The sequence below is a fragment of the Amblyomma americanum genome, chromosome 4, assembly GCF_052857255.1.
Source record: "Amblyomma americanum isolate KBUSLIRL-KWMA chromosome 4, ASM5285725v1, whole genome shotgun sequence".
In the NCBI taxonomy this organism is placed as follows: Eukaryota; Metazoa; Arthropoda; class Arachnida; order Ixodida; family Ixodidae; genus Amblyomma; species Amblyomma americanum.
Window position 1 is genome coordinate 189,506,871 of NC_135500.1, and position 17,159 is coordinate 189,524,029.

The 17,159-nt window shown below is 46.8% G+C and overlaps 1 protein-coding gene across 1 annotated transcript in view; it reads left to right on the top strand.

Moving 5' to 3' along the window:
- The window catches only part of cv-c (RhoGTPase activating protein), a 307,048-nt gene that overhangs the window by 43,546 nt on the left and 246,343 nt on the right, over positions 1 to 17,159 (top strand). The window contains 1 exon segment of the mRNA XM_077663993.1: positions 11,562 to 11,604. Within this exon segment, the coding sequence (XP_077520119.1) occupies positions 11,562 to 11,604 (43 nt within the window).

Sequence of the window (17,159 nt, forward strand, 5' to 3'; positions counted from 1 at the left end):
ATGAAAGGCGACCTGTAGTCTAGACAGCAGCAACAACAGGCGAATACACTATTGCAACCTTTCATCGTCAGGCGCTATTTCGGTTCGTCGTCCTCTGCATGTTTGTTTTCTTCTTTTTACTCTGCCTTTTCGGCACCCGAAGATTGAAGCTGTTTCAGGTCATTGCGTTTTGGCGTCGGATTCTCTTTTTATTTTTAATTTACTGCACGCAGCCTTTGCTGCCAAAGAATATCGGAGTCAAAAGCGAAGATTTCCCGAGCAAAGCGAACCTCGGTAATTTCGTTTTTTTTTAACACGTTGAAAGGTCAGTTCCGCGCTGCAGCTGCGCATTTATTGATCGCTGGCTACCTGTGTCTATTATTCGTTCCTTTTAAGGTGCGAGTGTGCTACCCCTTGAGTTAGAAGAGCGAGGTCCCTGCCTTTCTTTTCGGCAGGTGCCAACCAATTTTCTTGCTGCTTTTCTTTTTTTCTGGCTTCCTGGTTACGCTATAGCGACACCTTTACTTTCCTCCACTAGGAAAACACAGGTACGCTCCTCGCCTTTCCTCCTCCTCCTCCTCCTCCTACTGCTTCTGTATTGTGCTTGCAATTCGATATTGTTGCCGTTTAAGTGGCGTGCACTCATAGGATGCGGCGCGCGTGCTTCTAGTGATACGTTTCGATCGATTTGCAAATAATTGGTGTTTAGTTGATTCTGCGATCAATTTTTTTAATCGAATTTATTGACCCGCGTGACAGCTGCCACCGGCAGATGAGGTACATATAGAAAGGCTTGCTCTTTTTTCGGCATGCCGATGCGTATCTACATGGTAGGTCTTGTTTGCGTTGCACAAATTCCACGTTCGTTTTTCGCCAGCGCGCTATAGCAGAGAGGGCGCGTATAGAGTGTACTGGCGGTGTTTGCTTTGGGTCGATCGAACAACTGTTTACGCGTTGAATCTGTGGAGAAACGCCGGCTATGTTTGCTGTCTCGCTTCACGTTCCGTTTTCTGTTCCTGGTTTCCACGTTCCGTTCACACTATGGACTTAGCCTTCATTTTCCCTTTTCTGTCGCTCCATTCAACCCCTCTCCAAGTATAGGGTACAGACAACCGGGCATTCGCTGGTTAACTTTCTCGCCTTTCTTTCTTTTTTTCTATTATTACTTCGCGAGGGACTATAACGCTTTTCTGCTCCAGCGTGCGCGCACGTGTGCTTCGTTGACGAAGAATCCAGCCTGTGTTCTGAATCAAGAGAGTTAGGCGTATGAGGGCGCTTGTCTTCTGGACCAAGCTGATCATTTCCAGCCAGTACAGGACGTCGAGAGGAAAAGAAAAAAAAAACGAATTAAGGGAGCCATGCTGTTGATTTAATCGCTCCTCTGTCTACCGCGAGGTCGTCGAAGGTTGATCGCTTGAATTGCGATAAAATATAGTCAGATAACGAAAATTTCATCGCAGGCTGCTTAAAGTTCGCACTATGAAGAATAACTAAACAATAGAGTTTCTACGCGTTGCTTGGCGCGTCGGATCGGAGCTTAGGAGACAGGATGAACGGCGACAGCCTTCCTTCGCCTTCCTGCTTCATTTTGTCATGTCTCGAAGGGATCGGCACAGGCTCAGCGTTGACGACCGGCGCGATAACCGCCTGAAAACGTCCTTGGATGAGTTACTTCATTGTCTTGCTTGCGTCGATAATTCTTTTTCTCTGTTTCGCAGTACTTGCACCGTTTAAATCTTTCTTGGTAGGAACGCCCTAGTAAAGAACCAGGGAAAGGGCCGTCATGCCTCCCTCCCCTATGCTCCTGTATCCGCTGTCACGCTGACAAGTAATGTGTACTGGTTCTGGCGTAAATGCATGCAGCGCCGATGAAGCCGCAGCGGCCGACAGCTAAGAATTCGAACTCTGATTGGGCGGCGCCTTTCTTGCTAAGTGTGTCCTTGGCCTACCGTGTAGGCCGGCGAACATTTTCATGACAGTTCAGAAGCAGCATTTAAGTGCTTGCTGATATTTATGTCAGCTCCTTGAAATTAAATCTGCCCAGCAGTTATTAGTCTTCGTTTCTGTAAGAATGGTTCGCGAGTGGGCAGTTCTCTTATGCACAATCTTATTGACATTTCTACTTTGCCTAAGCCGCACTGTCGTTGGTTCTTCACGTATCGCAATCGCGAAATATACAAAGGTGGTACACACTAAAGAAGCCGAAGTGGAGACAGATGCGGCTGCTGTTCTCACCGCTTACAATTGACACACACGCACACACGCACGCGCGCGCACACACACGCACGCACGCACGCACGCACGCGTATATAAGGGATATGAAATTCTTAACGCCACTGATTAAAAATATAGTAAGTTGGGGAAGTCACATTGAAGAACGTAACGAATTTATTCAACGTTTCAACCAGGGACTGGTGTTTGTCAAGAATGATCATAGAGTGCATGGATGCGTCTTCTTGCTATACGAAGACCCGTCCATGCACTGTATGATCATTCTTGGCAAAGACCAGTCCCTGGTCGAAACGTTGAATAAATTCGTTACGTTTTTCAATGTGACTTCCCCAACTTATATATATATATATATATATATATATATATATATATATATATATATATATATATATATATATATATATATATATATATATATATATATATATATATATATATATATATATATATATATATATATATATATATATATATATATATATATATATATATATATATATATATATATATATATATAGTGAATCTCGCTTTCGGGCCCACTTTTCCAACTACGCTGTCTGCATCCTCTGAACCGCTGCACGCAATATACTCCACCTTGGGGGAGTCCCCTAAGAAATTTGACTTGACGGAAGAGTAGCGTGGAAATATGCGGGACGCGGACGATCCGGCGCTGCGCGGGCCGTCATGTCTGATGCGAAGGGACGATATGCGCGACCTTGTCGCACTGCGTCTTTCACGCACGTTCGCCATTTGAGCGGCACTTTCGAAATGCAAAAAATAAATAAATTCGTGCCCCTTTAATCGAGGCACGCTGGGAGGAGGGGCTCTGCGCGTCGTCTTGGCTGCTCGGGAAATATAAGTGCGCTCCAAAGACATCCCCGCCCCTGCCTGCTCGTAGCCTCCCGAAAGGGCACAAAACGGGGAATATAAAAGTTTCGCCGCTGACGTTAGGATTTTTAGTATGATCTTTCATTATCGCGACCAAGTTGTGTGGCTTTTATTTTCTGTTTTTTTTTCTTCCATCTCTGCCGCTCCTTTTGAGCTGGCATTGAATCTCTCCGTGCGCTTGCCAGCTGAGCTTGGCGTTTGCAGTACGCCCTTACAAAAAATCCTTTAGACAGTCTATAGACTGTCCAATAGACTGTCCATAGGCTGTCTATAAAGTATATAGACTTTCTAAAGACGATTCATAGAGAACAGTCCAGAAGCAATACAAATCCTATACACAGTCTATAGACAATCTATAGATTTATGGCCATACACATTTAGTAGACTTTTGTTTATAGATGGTCTATAGACTATGACTAGACGAAAAGAAATATTTATAGGAAGGCAGTAGAGTATAAGAAGTCCATAAACTGTCTATAGACCATTTTGATAAGGGCGCACGCATGCTCGGTTTCGTTTGAACTTACGCGATGCGTTGCATTAAATAAATAGATGGGGCTTCCGGTTCTGTAGCGCTCCAAGGAATGAAGATACTTGTACAAGCGGGGAGATTAAGCTTCGCGAGGGAAGAACATGCGTTGGGACGTCCAGAAAACGCGCACGTGTGAAAATGCGCGCGCGAAGCTTGTTTGCCGCTTCGCGCGGGAGAAAGCCGCAGCTCTGCTGTGCGCATCCCGCGCTTGCATGTTCAACGAACCGGGGTCGAGCTTAACGGCGACTGTACGTTCTCCAGGCACCCGTAATCCGCGCGTGTCCCGGTGACCCAGATTTCGTGAGCGGTACACGAAGGAGCGTGTGCAACCTCCAAGGTTGCCGAACAGCGCGCGCTCCCAGTGCAGAAAACCCGCTTCGCAGAAATTTAGTTTTCTTCTAATTCGCTCTCGCTGCGTCTTCCTTCTTGGCTTGGAGGCTGGGCTGCGTTCCTGTAGCTCGAAATACCGAGTACCCCGAGTATCCCGCAGCGCGAGGAGATAGGTTGATCTAAAGTCCGCACTTACACGTGGCGGAGTCTTGTGAAGTGCTTCGCAGGCGAACCGGGGTGAACCGATCTCTTGTAGACGACGTGATTGTTAGCGTTGTGCTCAGGTCTTATTTGAACTCAGGAAAAAAAAAATATGGGGGTGTGATTAGGTTTCTTGGCGAACAAAAAAGAAACAGCGACATTTTAATCATGCTCGGCGTTCCAGACGAAAGCATGAAACGTCGAGACGATGAGAAATACGGATGCCGGAAAGTTTCATTCAGTTTGAGAAACTCGATGGCACAGACTAAACGTGTCTTCACTCTTCTTAGTCTTTGCCCTGTGTGGTATCATGCATGGATCACGTACTCCACCCGCCGCGGTGGCTCAGGGGTTCAGGCGCTTGGCTACTGATCCGGTGTACCCGGGTTCGAACCCGACCGCGGCGGCTGCGTTTTTATGGAGGCAAAACGCTAAGGCGCCCGTTTGCTGTGCAATGTCAGTGCATGTTAAAGATCCCCAGGTGGTCGAAATTATTCCGGAGCCCTTCACTACGGCACCTCTTTCTTCGTTTCTTCTTTCACTCCCTCCTTTATTCCTTCCCTTACGGCACGGTTCAGGTGTCCGCTGAGATGTCAGACACATACTGCGCAATTTCCTTTCCCCCAAAACCAATTATTATTATTATTATTATTATTATTATTATTATTATTATTATTATTATTATTATTATTATTATTATTATTATTATTATTATCATCATCATCATCATAATCATCATCACTTACTTTTCTGACCGTCTGTTCCTGAGGTACGTATGCCGACTGAAGCAAAAGGACAACATTAACACATGTTGGTTTAATGGAAGATATTCCAAAAATTGCTCGTGATAAAATTGGATTTGATGCCTTCTTTAAGTGTAGACCTCAGGATTACTTGGTCAAGGCATCGAGTCGAATCCTTTAACCCGAGAGCATTAAGGGTCCCGTTCAGCAGCAACCCTGGGTCGTCGGCGTGTCGAGAAAAGCAGACAATTAACCTGCCACTTGGGTCAAATCACCTTGTGACGTCATCGCAAGCTGTCTACCGTGGCAGGTCGCAGTTGAATTGATGATTGATCGCCAGAGGTTACTCGGGAAGAGCAGCCTGTGTCTCAAAAGTCCCGCCGTTGGCTCTTTTTTAAACAACGGGACAGAAGGAACGGGAGCTTGTGTGTGTTTCTGTTCTGTCCCTTCCGGTTAGCGTTGTGTTCCCTCATAATGGCCACACACTCAGGGCGTAGCTTAAGTGCCCCCTCAAGTTTTTTGCCCGTGTTTGGCGCATGATAGCCATAGCTGCTTATGTGCCGTAAAACCCAACTCAACATAGGGTAATCCTTATACTGCCGCTTTTTTTTTTCATAGTTAATTGTTCGTGCGCTAGCAAGAGCAACACATTTATGAACTGAATAGAGTCGACTTTTAAAGTATGTTTGAATTAATGACATAGTAGACTCTTATATTTGACTTCGAGTCTTGCGTCAAAGCTCTGTCGGCACCGTTCGCAACTTGCCTCCGACGTTGCTGGGAACAAAAATGGAAATTAAGTTGGAACGGGAAGAACAGTGTAGTTGCCTTAAAAAAAAGAAACATTAAGCACGTCTTTAAAGGCCGCGCCATTTCCTTTTCGTAATCGGCAAGCCGTCTCTTGCGGAAACAAGCAAGCAAACAAACTCGGCAAACGAAAAAGATGAAAAGAAAGAGCTGAAACACCCGAGCGTTGAGAAGTCGCTGTAGGTGGCGGCGGTGAACTCGCCGCGTAGAACTTCCAGACGTGAGCTGCTTTAAATGTCCTTAAATGTCCTTAAATGTCCTTAAATGTCCTTAAAAAGCCTTAAATGCCCCCCCCCCCCCCTCCTACTTCCCCCCACCTCCCAACTCTCGGCTCTGCGCTTTGCGATGAAAAAACAAAATGAATATTTTTTTTAGGCTACATGTAAGTAGCGTTGTCACGAAGAGCGCACTCCTGAGCTCTCGCAAGGAGTTGCCGGAAAGATTTAATTAAGTGTCCTCCGTCGCATTCCTTTCCGGGCCCGTCACCGCGCATAATCCTAGTCGCGTTTCGGTTGGACGGAGGAATTTTGGGGGAGTATGTCGCTTGCTTAACATATCTCGTTTCTTTTCTTCCCCTCTACTCACAACCTTTCCTTGGCGGCACTTTAATCATGGCGCCTGGCTTCCGGCACTTTTTTTACGTGCCTTGATGCCTTCGACGCAGCCGCGGCGTGATATTACGACCTATACTCGTGAGGATATTCTTAGGTATACCGCTTCTCTTTCCATCGTCATGCGCTGTCGTGTGTCTCGAGGAAAAAGCATGTCCTGATATGGTGGTGAAGGAAGAACCTGAGCCGAATTCTGGCGGCGCGCTAGAGTGTGCGTAATAACGCTGTCGGATAACACGTGCCTCGGAGGAATTAGGAGGAATATTTAGCGAAGCGTTCTGCAAAAGACTCGCAAAAAGGGCGGAGTACGTCGCGTGCACTCTTTTCAAGGTTGGAACTCCGCTCTTTGCCTGTCGTGTACTTCCGTGTATATTCACTCTGCGTAAGGGCTCTTCATAATGGAATGCCGGAGTACTCGCAGGGTGGCGTACTGATCTCCGGAACAGCGCGGTTTAGAATTAAACGTGCCGTATCTCAGAGTGAGCGGAGGTGGGCTTGAAGGCTGACAAGGCTCTAATTAGGGCGGCCAGTGGTTGCTCAAACGCGTTACGCCAGACGTGAATCAGCAGCTAGATAACTGTTTCGGTATTCCGAAGCAATCTTGTTGCCAATGCGACTCTCGTGGTCCGATTTTCCTTAAGCTACCACTAAGCGACGTCTGACGAGCGTGTGTTACGCTTGCGTTGCATGATTGGTTCGGCGCTTTCAAACAGTTAGAGAGAGAGTGAGAAGCTCTAGGTCCAAGTAATAATGATAATAATTGGGTTTTGGAAAAGGAAATCGCACAGTATCTGTCTCATATATAGTTGGACACCTGAACCGCGCCGTAAGGGAAGGGATAAATCAAGCAGTGAAAGGACAACGGAAGAAAGAGGTGCCCGTAGTGGAGGGCTCCCGAATAATTTCGACCACCTGGGGATCTTTAACGTGCACTGACATCGCACAGCACACGGGCGCCTTTACCCTTCGCCTCCATCGAAACGCGGCCGCCGCGGTCGGGTTCGAACCCGGGAACTCCGGATCAGTAGCCGAGCGCCCTAACCACTGAGCCACCGCGGCGGTTGTAGGCCCAGGTGCGGATAAAATATTATAGAGCATGCTACGGTGTTTGAAATATTCTCACGCGTTCCGTAAAGAAGTGCCCGCCGCGGTGGCTCAGTGTTTAGGGCGCTCGGCTACTGAGCCGGAGTTCCCGGGTTTGAACACGGCCGCGTTTCGATGGAGACGAAATGCAAAGGCGCCCGTGTGCTGTGCGATGTCAGTGCACGTTAAAGATCCCCGGGTGGTAGAAATTATTCCGGGTCCCTCCACTACGGCACTTCTTTCTGTCTTTCCTCTTTCACTCCCAACTTCCTCCCTTTCCTTGCGGCGCGGTTCGGGTGTCTACCGAGGTTTGAGACAATTACTGCGCCATTTCCTTTCCTCAAGAACTTATTTTAAAATTTTCTCCGTAAAGAAGATATGTGGGTTTCTTCGGTTAATAATGCGCTAGCGCACCAGCGGCATGTACCAGAATATCGGTAGGTAAAGCGTGACAAGAGTTTGATCGGCAAAGCATGCTCCGTAATGTTATGGCCAGGGCTGTACGTTTGTATTTCCCGTTTTGTGACTATAAATTTCTGAATGCAAAAAAAAGAGCTCAGTGGGGATTATTTATGGGCTTTCAAACAGCTTCCATTTCATTTAGTTCTCTAAATTTTCATCCCATTTCTGCGTTGGCCGTGAATTTATAATTTCATCTTTCACTCCCTCTTTTATCCCTTCCCTTACGGCGCGGTTGAGGTGTCCAACGATATATGAGACAGATACTGCGCCATTTCCTTTCGCCAAAAACCATTATTATTATTATTCGACACGAAGGAAGTGGACGCGTAGTGGACTCGGTTTTTTCTTGAACGTTCGCCGAAAATGTAGTAAAAGATATGAAACCCTAAATATTGAACTGCGAAAAACGTGGTGCAGCATCTTTTTCTCAAATAAGTTTGTGCTCAACATCTCCTACTGCGTGTGTTTGTCGCTCGACTTAAGTGCTGTTGCCTTTGCGTTATATATATATATATATATATATAGGCAAATGAAATGAGGGGTCGTTTGACAAACATATGAAGGAAGCTTCCTAGGCTCCTAGGAAGGAAGGAAGGTGTATATATATATATATATATATATATATATATATATATATATATATATATATATATATATATATATATATATATATATATTGTTGTCTTGTAATACAGGCTGCATTGGTATTTTATCGCGTTTTAAACTCGATTATCGTGTCTTTTGTGCTGATGAGCCAAATTAAACGGTGCCGAAGCAGGCATGTCTTTCGGTACGTGGCGTATGAATATTTATTTCGCAATGCCTTTTTGTTGTCATTTTAGAGCGAAAGCTCTACTTCACGACCGAAGCTGCAAAAGCCGTTTCATTACTGAAGACTGACCCTAAATAAATAAATAAATAAATAAATAAATAAATAAATAAATAAATCAAATAGATATGGCCGCGAGTGGGTGCGCGAGCAGATCAGCTTCGCTGGCCAGTGCACGAGAACACTATGCTATCGCCGCAGCCGATCACTCCTCGTATTAAACTGCTACACACTCTCGCGGCGTTCATTGCGCGTCGTCGTCTTCATCAACTAATACTATTATCTCACTAATATCATCGCCAGACGTGTCGACGACCCAGCAAACCAAAACCATGAGCCAACCAGGCTAAACACATGCTTTCGCCCGTCTACTCGTTTTAAATGCGTTAAAACCCTACCACTTTTTTTTTTAACTGGCGAGGTGGTCTGCTGCGTTTTCGCCAGAGCGGTCTTGCCGCGACTTAGGTCTCTTTGAGCTCCCACGTTCGGTAAGATTGGGTTACATTGTAACACATTACATGCTTTTAAAGCGCGTACCGCGCGTCGCCCACTCAGTAGATGCGTGCAACGGAGCAAAGCTGGTCGACCATGCCGTCGCTCATCCGAGAATACGGGGTCAGCTTTCGGACGAAGCATTAGGTGACTTGCGCGCTCGGCCGTTTGTTACAGTGCATCGAATTGCTTCGCCCGGCTTACAACGGAGTGAAAGAGGGCCGGAACGAAGTTTTGCCGTAAGCTCCACGCCATGCGTCGCTCGCTCCTCATGGGTGCTCGAATTCGGCTGCGGCCAGGGGAATCCTCCGACTGAAAGCGTACACCACGCGCAGCAAGCATTAGCGCGGGGTCGGGGTCGCGACGTCCAGTGTGCTCCGGCGTCGCCTGAGATTTCGATTGTCCGGCGAGGATAAAGCGAATGTTTTGCGCCGGCGTTCGGGTGTCTCTTCTCCGTGCTTGTCTGCCGTTAAGTGTTTGAGGTCACCCCCGCGTTAGGCGCTGCATGGCCGTCCCCACGCCTGTGCCCCCCCTCCCTCGAACCCTTATGCAAATACCTGACGTCACGGCCCGGGTCGGCGCTTCTGTAGTCTCTGTCCTCTGATCGTCCTCCGAGCCCTGAATTAGAAGCGCTGTCCAGTGCTCCGGAACGCCCGCATAGAAACGTTGTCCCGCTTCGCATTTGCGAGACAATGCGGCGTGTCTTTGTGTTTGCACGTGCGCGTGTTTGACCTGGGGCGCGGTCGTGCGTGCGTGCGCGCGTGTGTTTGTTTAGGTAGTGCACGTTGGGATTCCGTTGAGAGACGAACGAAGGTCGCAGACACGAGTGAAATCTTGTCTGCCGGAGCGTGTTTGCACTGCCCTTTGAAGACGCCACTCAAAGCGGGTGGTGCCACCGCGCATTCTCTGGAATTGCGAGGCGCGCTCCGGGCCACATCTTTTTGTTTTCGGGTCCGCCTGCCCTTTCGACTAGAGTGTAGGTGCAACAACGCCAGCTCGATCCCGTTCCAGTGCCGGCGAGAGATTTGCCGGACAAGGCTCTCTCGTCGGCGATCGCTCGTTAGTGCTTTTTTCAATTAGGGGTAATCCTTCTCTCCAGTGTCGCCGTCACGCTCGCTATCCGTCGGACGCGTCATCTATCCCGGGGTGCCCGAACGCCCTTTCACGCGGCGTGCTGGTTTATTTTTTACGTAATGGAACCGTATTCCTGTCTGGAGCTGTGGTTGCTGGTGTCCTGCTTTACTCAGGTGCCGGTGCGAATGTTTTTCCTCTGAGAAGATTATTCTCTTTGTTTGCTGTTTTGTTTTTTCCCCTTTGCCGTTGTGTCCTTACTTTTCCGCGAGAATGCTTGCGAACTCGAAGCTGCAATTCGTTTTCTCGCGGTGAACGTTCCTCGCTGCGTCCATGTTAATGTCATGATTGCGCGGGGTAGGGTTACTGAGTACGCAGCGGTTTAGTTCGGTCAGTTTAGCTGAAACTCGGCTGCCCCGTTTTTGGCCTTTTTTTTTTCATATGAACGAGTAAAACGAATCTGTGCCGCTTTGCGATGCTTTATGCGCGTTTGCGACTTATCTCCTGGCAAGCAGCTGCCATCCTTCCTGTCTGAACTGCCACTCACGTGAAACTCTCGTATATGGCCGCAGGTTTCGTCGCAAGTTGCGGGCTGCTGATCTAGAATAATTAGCACGCAGCGAAGGCACTGTTAACTGTATGCTCTCTCATTTTATTCCGTCATTATGAGGCCTCGTCTGGTACCGTTATTAAGCATCAGCGTGTCAGTTTTGCTTTTCCGCCCGTCTTAATCATGAATTATTTGTCCACCCGTGAGGTCCCAAAGTCGCTATTTTTCGGGGGAGTCCCACCGTCGATCTCCTTTCTGTCCGCCTTATATATTTTTCTGAACTTTCGCACTGTCGACTGCAGTCGCGCTTCACGAATTTTTTGTTTTAAAGTTGGACGCAAATGTGGAGGTTAGCTTCCATTTTCCGTGCCTTCTTTCTCTTAACCAGTCTCCGGAAGCGGTTGTGGGCTCTTCATTGCGAGGCGAATAGTCGTGTCCTTCCCCCAGGCTTTGCCACACCACTGTGTGCAACGAGATTTTTTTTTAAAAGATCAGTATCTTTTGTCTTAGCTGGGTTGTGTTATCTTTAATCGAACTTCACGTAAAAGATGCTGCGACAGAGAGATAAAGAGAAAGAGAGAGAGAGAGGCGCTTGCATCGATCTGTTTACCCATAGCAGACCAGTGACTGGCAGAACTACGTTGTATTAGTGCCATCGTTTTCTTTGATCCTTCTTTTTTTTTCCCCCGTCGTTCTCGATACCGCTGTTTCTCGAGAAGACGGCTTACTATTTTTTTCCTTTTACTTTCAGGCCTTCCTTCAGGCGAGGTCGCAGTCAGCGAAAGACATCAAAGGTATGTGGCTGCCTGCTTTGTTTCCTGCTCTGCGCTTAATTCATTCTCCCTTTTGCTCCTTAAATCTGTCCTCGTTCGAAGCGACAGTGCGTCAAGGGTACCCGACTCCCTTCGTTTTCTCCGCACCGACCGCAAAGCGCGTGACCCTGCGCTCTTTTTTTTTTTCGTGCCCGTTTCTCGCGATCGCTCCCGGCTAAAAACGGGCCCGGGTCCTTTTCTGAGCTTCTTTACTGGTGGAAAGCGTCGTAAAGAATTGAGTGGCACGGGTACCGAATTCCGTGCCGACGCGCGCACCGCGGTTTCACTGCGCCTTTCGGTTGCACGGGAAATGTATCTTGCTTTGTCTTTAGTATCGCTGTTGTCGAAATGGTTGCTATAGAGAAGTATACTCACGTATGAAACGCGAGTGCGTGGCGTTGAGCGTGTGCTGGCCCTGGGCGGCGCGTGTCGACCTGGAGAAGTTTCGATTCTTCTGCCTCGTGAAGAAAACCCTCTTATGCGAGAAGCAAGGTACCGCTTACTCTTTCACGAAGAAAACGAAGAATGATAGTAAGGTTTCCGGCGACACAGGTTAAAGACTAACAGTATTTGTCTATATTTGTATCTGCTCCGTGCGCTGGAGCAGCCTTGCGAGGCATAGAGTTTCTTACTATTAACTAGAGGGAAAGCTGGCGCCCCGCCTATGGGAGTCTGCACGGAGCTTCCTCGAGACCACCTGTGCCACCATGGGCGCTCTAAGCATCACGGGCCGGAGAGCTACCGACTGCAGAACTACAACTTTTGGCCATAAAATAGGGAAAAAACAAACGTTGTTCGATAATCAAGAATGTCCTATAATTCAATATCCTGTCTATAAATCGCAACAAACGAGCAGAAAAGCACGTAAATGCAAAGTTTGCCCAAAATAAGCGATGGCTTGCTCTTCTATTGGCCGAGCAGTGCAGACCACAAAAGCCAATATGTCGTGCTTAACAGGCGCACTTTTAAAAAGAGGTGTTTTTGAAAAAAATTTTTCTCTTCAACATTTTAAAAGGTTTTTCCGCAGCATTTCGGCAAACAAAAATCTTTTATTGGCGTCGTGTGCTGTTGCGCTTTCGCTACTATGGCTTTTGCGTACTACTTTTACGCCGAAATCGTCTGCGCGCTGAGCGCACCGTGGCTACGGAATGGGAAATCTCTGTAACGCCACTCTGTGTTCCTGAAAAGACCTACTGTCCCACACCGAGTAGCTCATCGGCCCATGATGCTTTGCGCGCCTATGGAGGTTCAGGTGCAGTGCCGCCAGCTTTCCCTCTAGTTAATAGCAAGAAACTCTATGTTGCGAGGCACGCCTTCTGACGCGGCTATCATGGATGCTCAAGAGAAATGAGATAAATAAAGGACCCCTGTCTGGCGGGGAAAGCTGACCATCCTCTTTCCTATCTTTGGAATCAGATCGAAAATCGGGAAGACTTGGACAAGGGAGTGAGACTATTCTTGCTGCGAATAATCATAAGTAGCATTTCTTGCCGCTGTTTCGGAAATAGGTTTGTTACGGAAGCAGACTCAAAAGCCTTTACGTCTCTGAAGAAATATCTCGGCGGGCTTCGAGTGCTATTGTTTGCGAGACAAAGGAGACAGTCTTTGTTGGACTTGTCAACAGGAGGAAAAAAAAAAGAGAGCAAAATACTCAGAGAGGGCGCTTCTATCGCGCCGTTTTTCTGTTCTCGTTATAATTGACAAAACAATTTGAAGTTTCGGGGTCCGTTGAGCAGACTGCGTCACCGATTCTGCTCGAGGGCACCCTTACGGAGTTGTCGACAGGAATTTTGTCTTGTCTGCTGTCAAATGTCGGCGCACTTCTCGAGCATTAAGTTTGTCAGCATTTTCTTGTGTTGCGGGTTGGTTGTAGTGAAAACTAGCAAGCACTTCCGCGACGTTTTGCTTTGCAGCTCGATATAAAGCCTCAGAGTAGGCGCAAAAAATATAGCAGCCGCTTCTTTGTTTGAACGGGAATCGAGTGAAATGTCAGCCTGACTTGCGTAGTGCGCGGGAAGTTTATATCGACTTTAGACTTTCATTGGGCGAGGGAAACCTGCCCCTTGGCATCTGTCACATTTTTGGCGAAGCGGTGAAGAAGTGACGGGTGCTCGATGAATTAAGGGTCGTATAACTAACTAGCTGAAGTTAAATGCGAGAGCTGACACTGCAAAGTATTTCGGTATAAATAAATGGCCAAGAAAACATTTGAACACCAGCCAACAGACGACAGTGGACTGTTCTACTTTTGGAGCGCGGCTTTTGCTAAGGTGTTCCAGCACGGCCGTAGTTTCGTCTTATGCCCGCTTTCCTTTGTTTTTCACGCAACCTTATTGGCCGTAGCCGCTGTATTTAAAGTACATATGCAAGGCGGGACTGGCCTTTTCATCAGTGCACCTGTCAGCCTCTAGTTAGGTGTAAACCGTATTTTACGAAACAAAAATGTCCTGAAATATTCGTCACTACCTCAAACGTCTTTTATATCAGAGTCGTGAGGTGAGTGGTGTCTAAGAAATTTGTTATCGGTCGCCTAGGACAAGAAACTGCACCAGATGCTCAGATTTGAAGGCAAATTGGGATGATAGACCCTAAGCTGTTGGAGTTTAACTATATTTTTAACTGTCTCAGCTCCAGTCTATCTTGGGAAGGAAACACAATAAAAAAATTGAAGGCAGCGAAAGAGGAGCAAAGGGCGGATTTTCAGAAACGATCTTGAGATAGAACGAATTATTTCTCTGGATAGCAGCTACATCGAATTGCCTGAGTAATGAAATCAGAATCTTATCCGGATTACTGAAAACCTGGTCGCACACCTGTTACTAGCAGGGTGTTACTGTGCTTGTCGAAGATGCACAAATTGAACTGGCTGCAAGTTCTGAGCATTATCCGAACTAAAAAGTACCGCGGGGATGCTTTAAAGCGTCTTTTCAACACTCTGTTTTGAATGTGTGTTGATAGCGTCGTTAACTGTGCAAATTTATAATAATAATAATAATAATAATAATAATAATAATAATAATAATAATAATAATAATAATAATAATAATAATAATAATAATAATAATAAATGAAACGGTCAGTTTGAAACGAGAGTTTGTCGGACGTGTTCGCGATCTGGCTGCATTGGTCAGCATTATAAAACAATACAAACAAAAATAGCAACCGCTAACACAGTTGTGGGTGAAAATCTTTGGCAAGAATTTGTGTCGCCTCTGCGACGAACCTTTCTGTATCATTTTGGATTAGCCCAGATGAGCGAGCGAGATTCATCCTGGTAATGGCGTCCAGCATTTTCGTTTTAATGCCGGCTCAGATATCCTTTTTTTTTAATACATGTTTCACTGCGGAGGTTATCTGCATTCCCCAGGACTGCAACGACATTCAATTATCCTGGACTCTATTATGTTGCTAAAGTTAGCGCTCGCACTAGATGGAGAGCAAAAATGAAAAAGCAGCCGGATAAAAAACGAGGCAAACTACAACTCGCGGTGTCTTAAATAATGCATGACGTTGCAGGTAAGCGCAGAGGGAATGTTGGTTCGTCTGGCGGATTATAAAAACAGCGGGACGGACGCAGTGTGCTGTTGCACTCGCACGCAAGAAGGATAACTGTTTTGGTTTTTTCCTCGCTGGATGTTGCATTACTGGGTTTTTCCAGTCTTCTGTCGCATGGAAAGTCACGACCTCTTGAAGCAGAAACTGGACGGATTTAAACCGTAATAAGCGAAACTAAGGCTGTGCATGTACAGGGTTAGGTAGGATATGCTTTGCCTGGGCACCGCGCTCGGCCTCCTACGCTTCTCTTGGTTAGCGTTACGTTAGGTACTCGTTGCGTTGTATTACACGTTGGCGGGCAAGCTATACTGGTCACGGGCATCGGGAGTACCGTGCGTCTTGCTCTGTTGCCTACGCAGAAAACCCCGCTGACGCAGATGGTAGTTTCTTTTTTAGTCTTGAAAGTATGACTGAGGATTCGATGGGTATTGCAAGGAAAGGGATTATCTAGACTCCAAGGGGGTAGAAATAGCAGGCGGTGGCAGAGGATTCAGTGGGCGCAGCTGGGGTGGGGCACGGCTATTTGCGGTCAGTGCGAGAGGCCTTTGTCTTGCAGAAGGCATAACCTGGCTGGTGCTGTTGCCGCTACTGTCGACGACGGTGACTGGTGAAAAATGACGAAGAAAAGCCTTAGGGGAGGTTTACTGGGATGATGTGGTGATAAGAAAATTTGAGGCACATACTTTTACCCAGCTCCATCATGCCTGGTGAGTGCTTAGGCATTTTATTTTTTAGCCAACGTAGAAGCTTGTGGCGAGTTGGTGGGAATTTACTTGAAACCAGCGCGGTAAGGCACGGACGTAGGAAGGGACGACACACAGCGCTCGTGTGTAGTCTCTTCTCTAGGCCAGTGTCTTTTCGTGCAGCTTTGAAAGGATTTTATTTTTTTTCCTCATAAAACGACTTCTGGCACAAACGTTACTTTCACGTAGCTGAAGCAGCGTGATTGCTGAGTACTGCCCGCTCCGTTGTGTGCACTGGCTCGTACGTGAGATTAATTGTTGGCTGCTGGCTTTAGTTTCTGTTATGGTACCTCAACTTGGGGGTCAAACCGAAAGTAACTGTAGTAGAGCAGACGTGTGGGGTAGCTGGTATTGGTTAAGTTATACAGTGTTTTCGCGGGAAGGAATTAAGTAGTTGCCAAATATAGTCTTTTGGAGACAAAATTATGATTATTTTGCGATTATGACCATGACATTCGTCGACGCCATAGAATGTGTGACATAAGTTCATTACCAGGATAGTTAACTAAAATTTACTAAATAACTTTTAAACTTTGGCACTCAGGCACTTGGTTGCAATTAGAGAATTGTGGCGGGCCATGAGGACATCCAAGATCAATTATTGGATGCGCAGGAATGTTATTTCCCATTATGTAATTAATTGCATGAAATGTATTGTCGGCTGTAATGAATTCGGCCTGCTCGAGGCAGAGGGGAAGAGCTATAGGAGTCTGATGGGTCCGCTGCGAGCTACGTAAACCCGCGGGCGTTACTATATGCGGGCTGCGAAGCCGCCGCGCGCCCACTGGATGCGTCTTCACGCCCGAAAAATCTGGCGTCGTAGCGACAAGGGCAGTTACATTTTTCCACACATGATAATTGATGTCGGGTGCCCTAATGGCCCGCCACGATTTCCTAATTGCAACCAAAAGCCTTGTTGCTAAAATAAATAGTTATTTAGCAGATTTTTGTTATTTACTTTAGTAATCGACTTCTCTCGCAAGTTTTAAGACGTCCACCAATGCTGTCGTTATAATCGCGAAGTAATCGTCATTTTATCTTGTGAAGGCTATTTTTGAACAATGCTCAGTCTACCCGCGAACACCCTGCATATAAGCCTTGACTTTTTGGAGTTCTATCTGGCGGAGAAATGTTTTCGCTACCCCAAGTAGCGATAAGGGACTTCATTAGAGACTTCGACAGAAAGAAAAGTGCATAGTGCCACTACAGCTGAACAGCAAAGAGAAGCCACTGGTAACA